The sequence below is a fragment of the Primulina huaijiensis genome, chromosome 11 (genome assembly GCF_012295235.1).
Source record: "Primulina huaijiensis isolate GDHJ02 chromosome 11, ASM1229523v2, whole genome shotgun sequence".
NCBI lineage: Eukaryota > Viridiplantae > Streptophyta > Magnoliopsida > Lamiales > Gesneriaceae > Primulina > Primulina huaijiensis.
In genome coordinates, this window is record NC_133316.1 from 18,547,488 (window position 1) to 18,564,305 (window position 16,818).

Sequence of the window (16,818 nt, forward strand, 5' to 3'; positions counted from 1 at the left end):
ATTATCAATTTATTAAATGAAATTTATTCTTGAAAATGTGAAGGATATTTAAGTCATTAAATATGAAGTTGCAAACAGCTCACTTCCCCATGGGCATGGAATGTGTGTACAGTTCAATCATTTCCACCACAATAATTATGCTTATGTTCCTTCGAAAGTAACCCTCACCGATTATTTTAAGCTCGATCTGATTTTACTATATCTTTTTCTTGAATCAACGACCGATTCCGAGGCCGAAAAAGTCGGAATCTTTAAAAAAATGGCGAGAAGACCTGATGAGGACTACGATTACTTGTTTAAGGTGGTATTAATCGGCGATTCGGGCGTGGGTAAGTCGAATCTGCTGTCTCGATTCACTCGGAATGAGTTCTGCTTGGAATCTAAGTCCACGATCGGTGTTGAATTCGCCACACGCACTCTCCAGGTCCGTGTTCCCCTGCTTCAGCTGTTACTGTTTTTAGTTTGTTTGGTTAAGAGTGTGGTGTAAAGAGAATCGAATTTTGGTGGTTTTTATGGGTTGTTTTGGGTCTGATACTGTCGTTCGTTGCATGAGTTTTACTGGAAAATTGAGTGAACTCTCGTGTTTTTGTGGTGGGACTTACTTTTAGGGTTTGATGTCTAGATTCGTTCATGAGATATGCGAGTAATTGTGTGCTATTTAGTTGATTGCTTTGAGAACTCGTGCAGTAAATGTGCGGCGATCAAGGTTTGAATTTGGAGTATTAATTTTTTGTGTCTGCAGAATTTATTACGTAATAAAGGTGGCGCAGGTTAAGTACTTATTCAGGCTAACTCTACGATGCCGTATCCTTCTTTGTTGATCTGGACATATTTAATTCCTTATTTGGATAGAACTGAATCCTTACTGCCTTTGTTTTCTCCTTGTGTCGTCAACATTTTCTTTAATTGTTCATATTTGTGTGAGGGAAGAAGAGGAAATGATTAAGTAGTGATGATCCATGAGAGGACTGTGGGGGACCAATGCCTTTCACAATAGCTGGCCGCTAGCTAATTGAAGCATTTTTTCTTGCCATTCCGTTGTGCTAGTCCTGATAGAGCTCTTGTTCTTTATCAATGTTTGGGGGCACACGCAGATTTGCCCGATTTTGGAGGTTCAATTGTATTTAATTTTACTTGATTCATGGTTATAGCAACCTTGGACTTGTGGAATAATAGCAGAAGAATTATATGTAAAAAGGATTCTGTAACTGTCGCAATCACGACAGTCCTTTGTGGGCATTTTGTTTTGATTGATTATAGTTTTTTTTTTTATGGATGTCGATATTCTTCTAATTTATTTTTCTCACAATTAATTTTAATTTGGATCGCGCTCTATTCAAAATCGATAAATAAAATGTCAATTTGATTGAGGAGTGCATGCACTATTAGCATATTACGCATGTAGTGTCATTGCCCAATTACGACTCATGTTTTGAATTTGAGTGGTCTTGTTGTTGGGCATTCAATGTGACAATAATTAGTATTTTGGATCTCCCAAGGCTATATCAGTGTAAATGCATGCATAAATGATCATGATTACCATGACTTTACTATGAGTTGAGGCCATATACATCTTATATTCAAGTTGTTTAGGAGCTTCGATGCAGTATTACTAGGTTACTTGTTGGCATGGTGAGAAGTGATTAGCAATCCAACCTCTGAACTGGTTACAATACTTAAAATAGTAATGTTTGAGATGTTGGACTTTCTAAACTTCTAGATCAGGGGGCAAAGAATGTCAGTGGGAGTGAGTCTCTGGGGGTTAATGTTATGGAACACCAAATATAAACAGAGTTTTATTGGAAATTTCTTTTCACTGGTGCAAATCTGGTGAGCTCAATTCTTGAAACAACTGGGAAAGAAGAGGATGGGGAGGTTCCAACTATTAATCTTTATCTCTACTAGGGCTCTAGCAATTGCTGATTTGCAAAATAATTCATTGAAGTGTTGGGTTAATGACCGTGTTTCTTCAAGATGTTATTTATTGAGTTTTACTTTGGATTATAGTTGTGTTCTATTCATCACTGATTTTGGTTCAAAAAACAAAAGTTGGAAGATGTATTAGTTCGCTCACGTCTCACTTCCATAGTTGCATTCTGGTCGCCGAGCTCATTTTGTTATAACATCGGGTTCCACCTAGATCTACATCAGAATCAAGTAATTGTTTAAAATTCTTGCCTGTTTAGACTTTTCCGTGTCAAAACAGGTTGAGGGAAGAACTGTAAAGGCTCAAATATGGGACACTGCTGGCCAAGAAAGATACAGAGCCATAACAAGTGCATATTACCGTGGTGCCCTAGGAGCTCTTCTTGTGTATGATGTGACTAAACCAACTACATTTGAGAACGTCAGTCGCTGGCTGAAGGAGCTTAGGGACCATGCTGACTCAAACATTGTTATCATGCTTATAGGAAATAAGACTGATCTTAAGCATCTTAGAGCCGTTGCCACAGAGGATGCTCAAGGATTTTCTGAAACAGAGGGGCTTTCTTTCATTGAAACATCTGCTTTGGAAGCTACCAATGTCGAGAAGTCTTTCCAGACCATCCTATCAGAAATATATCGAATAATCAGCAAAAAGTCAATCTCCTCAAATGAACCTGGACCTACTAGCATCAAAGAAGGGACCGCCCTTGTAGTTGGCCCTCAAGATTCCAACACGAAGAGTACATGTTGTTCTACATCCTAATACATATCTTATCTCATTATTACCTTCAGTTTACCAAATATCTATTTGAGTCTTTTGGTTCTTGCACGTATTCCAGTTTCTTGATTATTTGATTTGCTAAGGCTTCTTGTGCATGTAACTGGATGAGATAATTCTTTACAGTGGTGTAGCGTTACTATTTTGCATTTTGGTCACAGAATGTCTCCTTGTGTGAAATCCCAGTTTGTAGAATGGTTGCATCGGGTTTACTTTATGCTACATAATTGTGTAGCAACACTTCGTTGATGTGAGCCTTTGGGATGCATATCGCGGCAACAAAAAATTGTATTGGAAACTATACAATTTGTAGTCATGGGGTGATCCATGGCTCGAAACTTTGCGTGAATGATCGTAAGAATCGAATGAGCCACCGAGCCCTGTGGAAGGGGTGACTTTTGCGCAATTAAGGTGGTGGTATGATTTGCATCTCACTTGATTGTGAGGGCAATTGGTGTTTCATAACTCACTTCTTGGTGCATCTTGTATGTTTTCTTTGTATAGTTGCAATATCGACACACTGAGAAACAATCTTTGTGTAAAGGCCAATTAAATAGGGTTATGATGTTATTTTTGGGGTGGTGACGAATAAGAAGTACCAAAAAAACCAGTCTAAAAAATAGTTATACCTAAAAATTTTATGATATGTTATTTACATCTTAAAATCTGCATCGACTAATTTTCATATCCATCTATGTAATAGGTCAAATATGATGTTTTTGCCTATAGAATAGGCAGTGTTTAGTCAAGTTGATGTGATTTGATGAGATTAGATAATAAATAATGTGTTTATCAAAATATTTGGATACGATGTTTTACTATTGAATAAATAACAATATGTTTGGTTTGGATGATTAAATTTGAGATAAAATAATAAATTATATTTTTATTATTTTTAATAAACAATTAATATATATAAATAAAATAAATATTGAGTTGATTGATATGAGATAAATAATAAATAAACAAAATTGAAACTAAATATTTTATTGGACATATCAAACACAACTTATGTTTGTTTGCTCGTTTTGATAATTCATCAATTATCTTACATTAATGAAATTACTATCAGATTCAAACTGGTATAATTAATTCAAAATATTTCTAAACGAATTAATTTTTTTAATCAAATTGTCTTTAATTTCAACCATACTACCAAGGGTTGTTTAGTCGGGTTGATGAGAGTATACAAATAAATAATATTGTAATTGTATGATAACTATTAAAATAATTTAGTAAGATATGAAATGATATTGAATAAATAATAGCATGTTTAATTTGATTAATTAAAATTGNGATTACAATATAAGAATTATTTTTACTAAATGAGCAAGAATAATTTAGGGAAAAATAATATATTTTAAATTAATTGTTTTTTGGGTAATAAGATTTGACGAAATGGTCCTTTTATCCTTCCCGGTAAAAAACCCGCCCTTTTTTTTTAAATCTATTTTCTTAAAACATTTCGAAAAATATATTTGACAAAAATTTATGTGAGGGTCTGAGACAGTCTCACATGTCGTATTTTGTAGAACGAATCTCTTATTTGGGTCATTCATGAAAAAAATATTATTTTTTATGTTAAGAATTTACTTTTTATTGTGAATATCGGTAGGATTGACCCGTCTCACGGATAAAGATTCGTGGAGATCTACTCAATATATTTTTACTTCATTTCATATATCTCTGTTCAATCATTATTTATATTTCATATTTTATGTTTTCCTAAATTTCATTAATCTCAAAAATATTTATATTATTATATTACATCATTAACACAATACTCTTTGTTTTTAAATAATAGATTTTCGTGAGATGGATTGATTTGATTTATTTTATAATAATAAGAAACATTTTTGATATAAAAAATAATATTTTTAATAATTTAAATAAAAAATTAATTAATATCATAAAATTGGCGGTCGTCTCACGGGGTCCACTAAAACTTGAACGCGCGCGCGCACTGGTTCTGGAGGATTTGGAAAGCTTGCTAGTGTATTTGGGATGGGGAGTAGTAAACTAGGGAAGGAGAAGGTGTTAAAGAAGGAACTAGTTGCTGAGGACTGGTGCTTCGTGTGTAAAGACGGTGGCTTCGTTCGAATTTGCGATTACAAGTCAGTTACTATGATTTTTTTTAGGGTTCTATTGTTTGCGTATATAATATATGTATATATGTGTGCATTTTTTGCAGTTGATATGGTTTTTAGGAGCTAATTTTAAGACCATTTCATGGGGATTATCAGAAATTTTAGTTAGGGTGTATCGTTTACGAATACAACTGGTGAAGACAAATAATGTATGGATCCATCTCAATGATGTAATTTAGTTTGTAGGAAATATTTTATGAATGTTTTGGGTTACAGTACATTACTAAAATATTATTCCTAAATTGAATCATTTTAAATTCTTGTAGTATACTACAAAATTTGAGTTGACTCTTTGTGTAAATTTCATGCCGCTATGGCTGTGTCCATGTAACTTGAACAGCCTAATGCCTTTGAAGTCCCAATTTATTTTCCTATTTACAGCATCACAAATCAATTGATGATCATGATTTTAGTTACCTTGTTGGTGTAGCCTTACAGAGCACTGTGTTTGGAACTTGAACATTTGAACAAAATTTACTGTTGATGTTTTTACGCTGGATAAAATGTCTGATTCATTGTTCTAAGAGGTGCAACAAGTCTGATATTTTAGTGTGGAGAGTAATTCAATAAAAAAACACAAGTAAGGTCACGCATATTCATAAAGAACTTCCGGCTAGAACTATTTGCTCTGAAAACCTTTTACGAGACGGTGTTAAATTGCTATTCACTGTTGTCCCAGTATTACACATCATATTAAGTATTTTACATGCGATATTGCCACAAAAACTTTTGCTGTTTGCCAAAAAGCATTCAATTAGATGGGAGAGATCGATTTTTAGCCCAAGTGGGAGGCCTAGCATCAATTTAAAATGTTGCCAACTATGCTTGCTCACGCTGTTATCATAAATAGTCATGGTTATAAAAAAGAGCTTCTATGTTGAATCAATTATTTGAAATGATCTTTACTTAACTTAAGCTGATTTTTTGTTTGTACTTTTACACGACTCCAAGTTTTATCCATTTTGTGAGAAAGGTCTAATAGGATCAACAAATGAAACTTGCTATTGTGATTTAAGATCTCAAATGCTGGAAAAAAGAAAAAGAAACGGTGATTGCAACAAATCAAAGAACCTTTTTGACAAATTACACATGAATATTTTATTCAAAAAATTTATCAGTATATCTCTAAGTCTGCTGCTGTTGTGCTATGGTCTTAGATTCGTGTAATATGAAACTAGACCACTCATTTTTTTCTGTTTTTCTTAATAATTAGCGAAATACTAGCAAGCCCGTTGATTTATTGGACTAAAGAGAATTGATGCTACAATTGTTATTATACATGTAACAGTCGGTGAATTTAAGCTCCATATTTGTTGGATTCAAATTTAGAATATGTGAAAATACTACTTATTCACTTCTCAAAAAAAAAAAAAAAATACTACTTATTCATGTGAAATATGAGAGAATGTTGCCCAATCCATGTATTTGTGTACTTGTACCTGTTCCTCAGTGTATGTTCTCTGTGTGCTCTATGCCCATGTATAGTGTGCATTAATTTCAAGCTGAATTCTTTTTTTCTTTTTGGTTGCACATCTAATTTTATTTTCATTATCACATATTTTGTGTTTCTTTGTTACAAATCGAAATTCATCATTTTCTCCATAAAGCATTTTTAATGAAAGCATAATTTGTTTCCAGGCAATGTCTAAAATCTTATCATCCTAGCTGTGTGGGGAAGAACGATTCATTTTTGGAAAGTGAGGACCACTGGACTTGCAGTAAGTTGAACTTCTGTCGCCGCACTCCACCTCAACGCATGTATATACATATTTCTGGCTATTGGAATTTGAGCAGGGGCGAATTCAAAAATAGCCATGTGGGAAAGCGCCCCCTTCCCCAATACAATTTTAAACACTTTATGTTAATTTTTCTGAAACTCCAAGTTTCACCCCCACGAAGATCGATTTAGTTTCTCCATAACTTGCAACCTTGTCCCATCTCTTCTCCAGTCTCCTTGCCAAATTCCATGACCCGTTCCTACCTTTAATCTTAAAAGATTTACGACTGATGCGGTTCTCTTGATTCACCTCATCTTATTTATCATGAGATTGCATCACATGTACACTTAAGACACATTTGATCCGAAGGACGAGATATTAATTGATTACACATCTTTTTTTTTTATCTAATTTTTGACTTAAATTCTACAAAGGACTAGAGTTATAAATAATTATGTTATCCATATATATGGATTTATCATCTATATGTTATACATCTTTCATCATCCCATTTTTAGAACTTAACGGTGCCTTAGTGATTGATCAACCGGCAAAATGTTTCTAACATTCAATGGAGAATATGTACTTGCTCTTTTGTGACAATGACATAAAACATTGTGGAAGGTGGATACTTTATCATGTATGAGTATAATTGTGAATCTATCATGAACTCTGACTGAAACCTTTACTCTTCCTTGCGATGAAACATTTAATCAAAACAAGTAGTTGATCTCAATTCGCCTAAATTTCTGAAAGAATCAGGTTGGATGCTTCGTAATGGTCAATCTCTTCTCACATAGCATAATCAATATAAGATTTATATGTTTCACTTTTGGATGATATTATTACTCATGATTGTATGCAGTACCCGTGCTCATAACCGTAAATTTCTTTCAGTGTGGCATGTTTAGAAGTTCTAATACAACGCTTTCCTTTTGAATATGTGAATATCATTTAAAAATTTCGAAATGTCTTTGGAATAAAATAACAAATGAGAGGATGTGTTGGGTATGGCAATAGTTGGTGTCTCAACCCAAACACCAATTTTCTTTTGCATGGTAAAGATTTAATCCATTTACTTTTTATCACTATGGACTCATAACCATAAATTTCTTTTAATGTGGCTTGTTGAGAGGTTTTAATATTGGTTTTCATCATTCAAAAAATTGAATACTTTGTTTGTAATAAGAAACTAATGAAAGGGTGTTTTTGGTAAGGCTTGAAGTTATTGTCATTAATTATCAAAACATCACGTTTCGTGTGTGTGGTAAAGATCTAATATATTTCTTTTTCAGATTGGCATACTTGCTTCCTGTGCCGCAGATCTGCCTGTCATCATTGTTACACTTGTGCAAAGGCAGTGTGCCATCATTGTCTTCCTACTGCTGACTTTTTGCAAGTTAAGGGAAAAAATGGATTCTGCAGTCACTGCCTAAAGCTTGCTTTACTTGTTGAAGAAAACAAGGACTATGACTCTGATGGGGTATGATCTAGTGGCTTACCTTTCGGTTGAGATGATTTTTCGACATCTATGTGCTTTAATATTTCGACCTTACGATTTGCATAATATGTTTTTCGATATCACGTGATTTCCTTCCTGCTTTTCGCCTTTTCCTTTTGTGAATTTGTAAACTTAATTCATATCTTGAAATCCAGAATTCCAGATGCATACATCATGCATGCACACTTGTTTATACATGAAATGGTGTTTCTTGTTGTTTTCCAGGAATTGGTGGATTTTAAAGATCGAGAAACATACGAGGGTTTATTCAAGGAATATTATCAGATTATTAAAGAGAACGAAGGATTTGAAATATGCCATATTTATGCTGCAAAAGATCGGGAAAAGGCTAGAAAGAACTATAATTCCGGCGCTGGCTCCTTGGAACTTGACGAAGATGATGTTGAAGATGAAGAAGAGATATCTGATTATGATGGCTCGGATCATGAGAAGACGAGGAAGAGAATACCAAAATCTGTGAAGAAAAGCCACATAAAACCCAATAAAAAGGAGTTCATCGGTTGGGGTTCGAGAACCATAATTGAATTTCTTGGATCAATTGGTACAAGCACGAGTGAAGTATTATCACAGCGTGACGTGACAGACATTGTAAATGGGTATGTTCTAGAAAATAAACTCCTCCATTTGAAGAAAAGAAAGATGGTGGTATGTGATGAACGATTACAACCTTTATTTGGGAAAACGATGATAAGCAAGTATAGAATATACGACCTTTTGGAGGATCATTTTACCGAGAACCATGATGATTCGGAAGAAAATTATATGGTATATGATTTAGAGGAAGCTAAAGAATTGACTAATCCTGTATGCAAACGACGAAGAAAGTTTGACTCGGAGATAGAATCGTTGAAATATGAGAGAGAACGTAGTGTGCCTCAAAGTGTTTTTGCATCGATTAGTGTTGATAATGTGAAACTTGTTTACCTGAAGAGAAGCTTGCTATATGAGCTACTCAAGCATCCTGAGTCGTTTGAAGGAAAGGTGATAGGATGCTTTGTTCGAATTAAATCAGATTCATATGATTACTGTGCAAAAAATTCTCATCGGCTTATGCAAGTCAAAGGTTAGTCGAGACTCGTGAAACATAATGTTCGGTTTTTCAGTTTCTTTGATGTTCTGTTGCTTTATCCTTTTACATATCTTTGAAGGAAAATAGTGAATGAATTCCAAGGACTATATCAAGAATCTCGAGTAGAAAAACAATCTATTGTTTCATTTCGTATTGAAAGTTAAAAAAAATGAACAATCTATTGCTATTGTAATTTCTTTATTTTTCTTGATTGATTATGACATTGATCAGACTTAGTATTAAAACGTACGTCGTTATCTTTCAGTATTTTTTTCACTAGTCTACAGTAAACACAACTACACCAGCATGTTCAAAAAAACTCGAAATCTTTGAATATCATCGTACCAAAAAACCAGAGAATTTCCCAGAAGCATGTCGGAAACTCATCCTCCCCCTTTTATTTTTTTAATTCACACAGCAGAAATAGAAATTATGATTCATCTTTTCTGCTGCCTAATTAAGTTTTTGAGTTCAGAATAATTATTTAAGTATATTCTTTAGTTTCGACCATAGAACTTTCAGAACTTCTTGCTTACTATCAATTTTTACTTTTACTTTCAGGCATAAAATCAGTTTCCAATGGTGAAAGCAATTCAGAGGTTGTCCTTTGTTTTTCTGCCTTTCCGAAAGAAGTTCATATAAGGCTGCTTTCAGATAATGATTTTTCAGAGGTAACCAAATACTCAAAAAAATTGCAAAATGATAGAAAAAGTTTGTTGATTGCTAGTGAGATCTGTGAGCATTCTATCAGTCTTCAATAAACCTCCAGCAATACAGATCTTTTCAAGTATCCAAGTCCATAGAAGCTTTTCCAGCACTACATCCAACTGGAACATGACTCTTTGTCCCTCCCATCTTCACAGGAAGAGTGTACCGAACTAAGGCAAAAAACGCTTGCTGGTCTGCTCATGAAGCCTACAGTGGTAAGCAATTCAATCATAAGTTAAAAAACCATATTCTGAAATTAGATATAGAATTATTGAGAATTAAGATTATGATATATATTTGATATGATATCACAGTGATTTAGTCATAGGAAATATTGACTAAATTATCTCTTTCAAAGTACTTTTAACCGATATAAATGGGTGATTATTACATCTCAACCTAAGAGATAAAGGGGGTTTTATGCTGTGTTGTGGTTACAACAGACTATGTTCAGACCATGTAAATCATTTGTGTTGCATTCTCCCTTCACTGTATTGTTGCTACTTTAAAATTCAGTAACATTTATATCATGAAAAGATATGCCTTTGATTCTTGTAAAGAATAAGCTTTTGGTTTTTTAATTGAATATTTTTTATTGTAATAATATTTTCAGTTGAAACTAACTGTCCCAAAAGCTTGCGATCATGGGAGGTGGCACAATTACCCTTGCACGTGTAAACTAGAGATTGCAGAATATATGCCCATGATTCAATATCTAAAGGATACCTGTACAAATTGATCAAAAGGATATATGTAAAAAATTGGTTTGGTAGTACCTTTTTGGATTGGTACCATGTTGAGACCGCTTATCCCAAAAGCTCGAGCTCGTGAGATACAGCACAATTAATGGTTTTTTATTTTAATAAGTTTACTAAAGTATTATTAATTTTTATCCTTCTGAATCCCAACAACCGTATGTGGATATTTGATATTATAATTAATATTTGTTTTGTAAATTATTCAGAATTCATAAAAGAAAAACACAATGATTATAATGATAATATGAATCAAAATATATTATATGTTGCTTACATGAAATAATTTAATCTATTCACTATTTCCGTTGTACCTTAAAAAACCAATCTTGTTTGCATCTTTTTTAATAGGTGGAGCTTCAACAGAAGGCCAGAGTTCTTCATGAAGATTTAACAAAACATGTATGTTTTATGTTTTTCTCATTGCGTTGCATGTTCTGTGATACTTACGTTCCATTATTGGTCGCATACTACTGGATATGAAATTTTGGTTCTATTTCAACCTAGTGTTTTTCAACTTAAAGAGTATTAAGAGTTGAGATTGTAAAGTTTAACATAGTTTGAGATGTAACGAGGATTTATGGAATTTAATTTTGTACTTTGGAATTAATATATTTTGTGTAGCGACAATTTTCCCGTGTCTAATGTCTTACATAAATGTTTATGTGGCACTATGTTTGAAATATGACATTTGAGGTGTTATACAATTTCAAATTTTGAAGTGCTGAGTTACCATCAAATGTCGCCTTTGAGACTGTTAAAAACGCATAATTGCATAGTTAGCAGCAAAGTCAAAATCATGTGGCCAATTTCAATTAATCGTAAGTTGAAGCAATTGTTGCCAAGTCGATTGTTGGGGAACAATAATTATTCCAGCCCTCTTCTTATGTGCCACAACGATCACGACATGGCGTTTATACTTTTGTAAAATTTCGAAGTTTTAAGTTGGATCACTACTAGCTATAATTTTTGGAACTAATGCGAGCGCTTGGTGTTAAATTGTAGATTGTCAAACCCTAACCTGGCTTCAAAAGTTAAATTTGCTTGGTTAAATCATGTTGTCACTATTTCTGCGATTTACTTATTAGAACCATTTATTTTTGAACTCAACAAATTTTGAGGTTATGTATCATTACTTTGTGGGAGTGTAATTTACTTAAAAATAATAATGCAGTGGATCAATAAAGAGCTGGGATTGCTGCAAAGACTCATTGACCGAGCCAACGAGAAAGGACATAGACGCGAATATCCTTTCCCGATGTTAATGTATACAGAAAACTAGCTCACAATATAATCATGAACTATTGTTATGCATCTATGTATCCTTTCCTATTTATGTTGTGTTTTTATCAAGTTAGGAACATGAACATTTTTATAAAAAAATGTATCATAAAACAAAATGATGAAACAAAAGACTTTGAATTTACATTCGAAAGAGTTAGGACCTTGATTTGAAATTTATGAGGTGACCTATAGGGTTTGTGGTCCTGACTTCCATAGTCTTACGCTTTCTGAATACTTGGAGAAGAGAAAGAGGCTGCAGACTCCATCAGAACAGGCTCGTTTACTTGAAACCTTTCCTATAGTGAGTCCAGAAATATCTGAGCTCTCACCCAATTCTGAAGATAGCATAGATGATGAGAAAATTTATGACAACTCAATCGTTCAATCTGTACTGTTTGTCGAGACAGATTAGAAGAAAATGAGATATCAGGTATTTTGTGTGATTGAGGTTCACTTTATCCAAGTCATAATCAGTCTTACCTTTTATAAAACAAGACCGGAATGATCACTAATCTTGATATCTTGGGTTAAAATTTTTTGTTTTGACAGCAGAGAATGGTCGTCGTGCCCGTGGATATTTTCCCGAGACAAAGCAACCCCTTCTTAAAAGATCAGGCTTGGGAGAATCTCAACACATTTGCATCCCAGACCATGAATTCAAGCCTTTGCAGCCTGCTTCTGAAGAGAAAAGGGATACGTTTGAGTCATGCCATTCTGGTGAAGTATCACGAATGTCCTCCAAGAAAGTAGTAAGAAAAGTCCCAGAATCTACACCGATGGGGGTGATTGAATTGTCAAGTGATGATGAAAATGCCAGTGATCGCAAGGGTAATTTGATTCCTGTCAATCAGAAAGATGACATCCTGAAAGGTGAAAAAAGATGGTGTATTCGTGAATTGAAGGCCGAGAATGACAAGTATTTAGTTTCTGTTACGTGCACTGAAGAGACACATTCCGAGAAAGCTGCAAGAAAAGGCCAAGAATCTACACCGATTGGGGTGATTGAGTTGCTCGGGGATGATCTTGGTAAAAATGGCAAGCTGGAAAACTATTATATGCCTGGCATATGCTCTGAAGAGTCACCAGACGAACCTGCAACAAGAAAAAGCCAAGAATCTACACAGATTGAGGTTGTTGAGTTGCTTAGTGATGATGAAAACGGCAATGACAGTAAAGCCAGTTATTTTCCTAAAGATCAAAATTTCTACAACCTGGAAAGCGAAACATGGTGTGTCCGAGGTCCAAATGGTGAGCAAGAAAAGTGGCCTATATCCATGCTGAAACGATGGAGTGAGATCAGTCCCTGTGCGTTTAAATTCAAGGTTTGGAAGGAAGAGCAAAACGAAGAGGATGCAATATGGTTAGGGGATGCGATCAACTTCGCCTTTTCGAAGCAGTAGCAGTGCTACATTGATCACTTCAAATCTTACAACTTTTGTCTCGTTTATATGTAAAGAAGTGTCCCTGCCCTGAAGCATACGACAGTCATATGAATAGAGGAAATTTTTTTGGATGTATAGCTCCGTTCATAGTCAGTGGAGGATTCATGAGGTCGAACATCGGAATTGTGAACTTGAAGTCCAAAAAATTCTGTCGACCAAATTGGTTACACATGATGCATCAAGATATACAAGGTTGTGTAAGATCTTAGAGGGTGTTTTTTCCCTGGGCCGTTTACCTACTTTATAAACAAAAATTATTGGTACTTTACTTATATGTAGCCTGCATGTAGATAATATGGTAGATGAAGTATATATTTATGATTAATTATTTGAAATCTAATTGAAAGGCAAATAAAAATTATTAAATATGTTGTGAATCTTTAATATCTGTTGTGCGATGTGTATAGAATACTCTGCATTCAATCGATTTATTACAGTTAATTTTATTCAATTAGTTATTATTAATTGTATATCGTTTCTAAAGATTAGATGAAATATATTAAAAATTGAGATAAAAAAGGTGATTATTTTATTTTATTATATACACTAAAAAAACATAGCTAGCTTCTATTTGATCAATCCAACAACCATTATGTTCATTGGAGTTTATAGAATCTATCAAAATTTTCAAGAAAGCAATTTGTAAACATAAGCTTGTCAAGTAATAAAATAAAAAGGTAAAATAAAATTTTATTTTTGGATTGCAAATAATACACTTTTATTTAATATCAATGACAAATTTTGATGATTAAAAGAAATAACTCTATGTACAAACTTCTGAATAATTTTACTTTCTTTCCAGTCGTGTTTAAATAAATAAAATTCTTTTTATCATTTAAATGGTTCATGATACAAAATGGATACCTTCACATAACAATAGATTTGGAAACGCAATTATTGGCCTGTATTTGCTTATCTTTTTGGGAATGTTTAATGTTTTATTTCAAAAAATATATAAATATATATATATACACGAGTCGATTTTGTGAAACAGATGTTCAATCTGACTTAATTCATAAAAAATATTATATTTTATGTTAAAACTATTATTTTCCATATGAAATATGAATTGAATTTACTCATGTCACATTGATCTACTAATATTGGTTATCATTTAGAGCCTATAAAGCAGATACAATTGCAATATTTTATTTTCTTTAATATAAACAAGTGAGTATGAATTGAATTGTCATATTCATGTTATGTCATGACCAAGTCTCTTTCATTATCTCTTTCATATTAGAATTTAATATAATATGATTTTTTCAAGATCACATCTTTAATAAATTCACAAGAGAAATAAATATTTAATTTTGGCATCATCCCATTTTCTATGATACAAGATTCCATCAATAATGCCATATCCACTAAAGGAAAATAATCATGAATTTTCCACCATTCAAAATTCAAATATGCATTATATTAAATAATACATGTTATAAAAACTATTTAAGATACGAAATATGTGCTCTTGTAAATAACAGTTAGATCATAAAAGAGTTTAGAATGTAGTTGAATAAATTCATTAAAATTTTATTCTAAATTTAAGATGATTTTAATTTTTTTTTTAGTTATTGAAGCCTTTTCTCGACCAGTCGGACATGACCACATAAAAATTTTCAATTGCATAAAGGTCCAGCTGTACCACTTTTTCTAAATAAATTCCTAATAGATAAGGAGAAAGATAATGATAGTGTATTGAAAGAAAAATCAATATACGTTTTATCTTTTTCCACTAAAATAAAAATAAAAAATACTAAAGACTTTGGTTCTACAACATACTGTAACAACACACTTCAAGCCAACATTTATATATCGAAACTTTTAGTATCTCTTCTATACAAATAAACACGAATTGTTTATCGAACCATAAGTCCAGACATATACAACACTGCATTCTCAACAAAACATCTTGACCAACTAGAGTTTGTAAGGTAGCAATAATTGATCATAAATTATCAGATAACAAAGTATGTGTGTGTATGGAGCAAGTTGAAGATAATAACAAATGAAGAGTGATCGAGATCTCTGATAAGGAAGATTATGATAGTTTCAATAAACGGTTGGTCTCACTTACGGTAATTTGAGATAATAAATCCGAAAATAAAGAATAAACTGGACACCGAGATTTACGTGGAAACCCCTAAAAATTATTAGGGTAAAAACCCCTAAGAATATTGTGGTGTACAACTCACTCACTGTGTTTCCAAAGAGAACACACACTCTCTTAATACAGGAGAACAAATACCTCACAAATATTATAGAACTAAGCACTCAAATGCTTATAAGATGAGAGAAAACTCGAAGAAGCGATGATTTCAAAATGAAAGGGGGAGATATATTTATAGAGCCTCTGTCAGTGTGAAGAAGCGTATAAAACGCGTCTTCTGAAATTTTCGTGAAATTTCCTTCTGCCCACATTTAATTGTTCTGCTGTCTTTCTTTACTTTTCTACCGACATTTCTCCCACTTGGAGATTTGATTGAGAATCAAACACATCTCCACACATCTTTTCAGTCTTGCCATTCCTTGCTGCTTACGTTTCTGCTAGGCCACTTGAGGATCTACACCACTCAAACTTTTCAATGTTCACTGGCTTGGTCAGAAAATCAGCTATGTTATCCTTTGTATGGATCTTCAGCATATCCACGCTTCCTTCTTCTACTATTTCTCGTACAAAGTGAAATTGTACTCCAATGTGTTTCGTCCTGGAATAAAAGGCTGGATTCCTTGCGATATGCAAGGCACTCTGACTGTCACAAAACAAAGATACTTTCTCTTGTTTGTGCCCGATCTCCTCCATTAACCTTTTAATCCATATTGCCTCCTTGCAAGCTTGAGTAGCTCCCATATATTCAGCCTCCATTGTAGATAACGTCACAACTGTCTGCAGTTTTGAAACCCAGCTTACTACTCCCCCTGCAAGTGTAAACACATAACCAGTAGTAGATTTCCTCTTATCAGGATCACCTGCATAATCTGAATCGACATAGCCACTGAGTGTAAAATCCGATCCTTCATAACATAATGCAGCATTTGCGGTACCCTTAATGTATCTAAGGATCCTCTTAACATTGCTCCAATGCTCTCGTCCAGGATTTGCCATATACTGACTAACTGCTCCCACTGCTTGAGCAATGTCCGGTCTTGTACAGATCATGACGAACATCAAACTTCCCACTGCTGATGCATATGACACTCGAGACATCTCCATCCTCTCTGCTTCACTGCTATGACACATCTTGGAGGATAACTTGAAGTTAACAGGAAAAAGGTTCGAAATTGCCTTACTATCTTGCATGTTGAAGCATTGCAAGACTTTTTTCAAATAATTTTTCTGTTACTTTTATCTCGTTGAACTTGTATCCATAGAATCTTGTTTGCTGGTCCCAATTCCTTCATATCAAATTCCCTAGCCAACTGTGCCTTCAATCCTTGGACATGATCTTTGTTGGGGCCTGCTACTAAC

The 16,818-nt window shown here is 33.6% G+C and overlaps 2 protein-coding genes across 5 annotated transcripts; both read left to right on the forward strand.

Annotated features, from left to right (window-relative positions):
• Positions 1-78: 78 nt before the first annotated feature.
• On the forward strand, positions 79-2,899 carry LOC140987825 (ras-related protein RABA2a-like). Its single transcript, XM_073456509.1, has 2 exons — positions 79-424; positions 2,207-2,899. The coding sequence occupies exons 1-2, from the start codon at positions 101-103 to the stop codon at positions 2,687-2,689; spliced, it is 807 nt and encodes a 268-aa protein (XP_073312610.1). The 5' UTR covers positions 79-100; the 3' UTR covers positions 2,690-2,899.
• A 1,741-nt stretch (positions 2,900-4,640) lies between these two features.
• Positions 4,641-13,518, forward strand: LOC140988160 (uncharacterized protein At5g08430-like). Of its 4 annotated transcripts, XM_073457122.1 has the most exons (10): positions 4,641-4,818; positions 6,490-6,569; positions 7,865-8,052; positions 8,296-9,154; positions 9,722-9,831; positions 10,024-10,083; positions 10,975-11,025; positions 11,798-11,942; positions 12,124-12,337; positions 12,457-13,518. In XM_073457122.1, the coding sequence occupies exons 1-8, from the start codon at positions 4,709-4,711 to the stop codon at positions 11,903-11,905; spliced, it is 1,566 nt and encodes a 521-aa protein (XP_073313223.1). In that variant the 5' UTR covers positions 4,641-4,708; the 3' UTR covers positions 11,906-11,942; positions 12,124-12,337; positions 12,457-13,518. The 4 variants fall into 4 exon arrangements, with proteins under 4 accessions (XP_073313223.1, XP_073313222.1, XP_073313224.1 ...); XM_073457121.1 differs by having other exon boundaries at positions 11,798-12,337; XM_073457123.1 differs by having other exon boundaries at positions 11,798-12,337; positions 12,460-13,518.
• Positions 13,519-16,818: the final 3,300 nt, after the last annotated feature.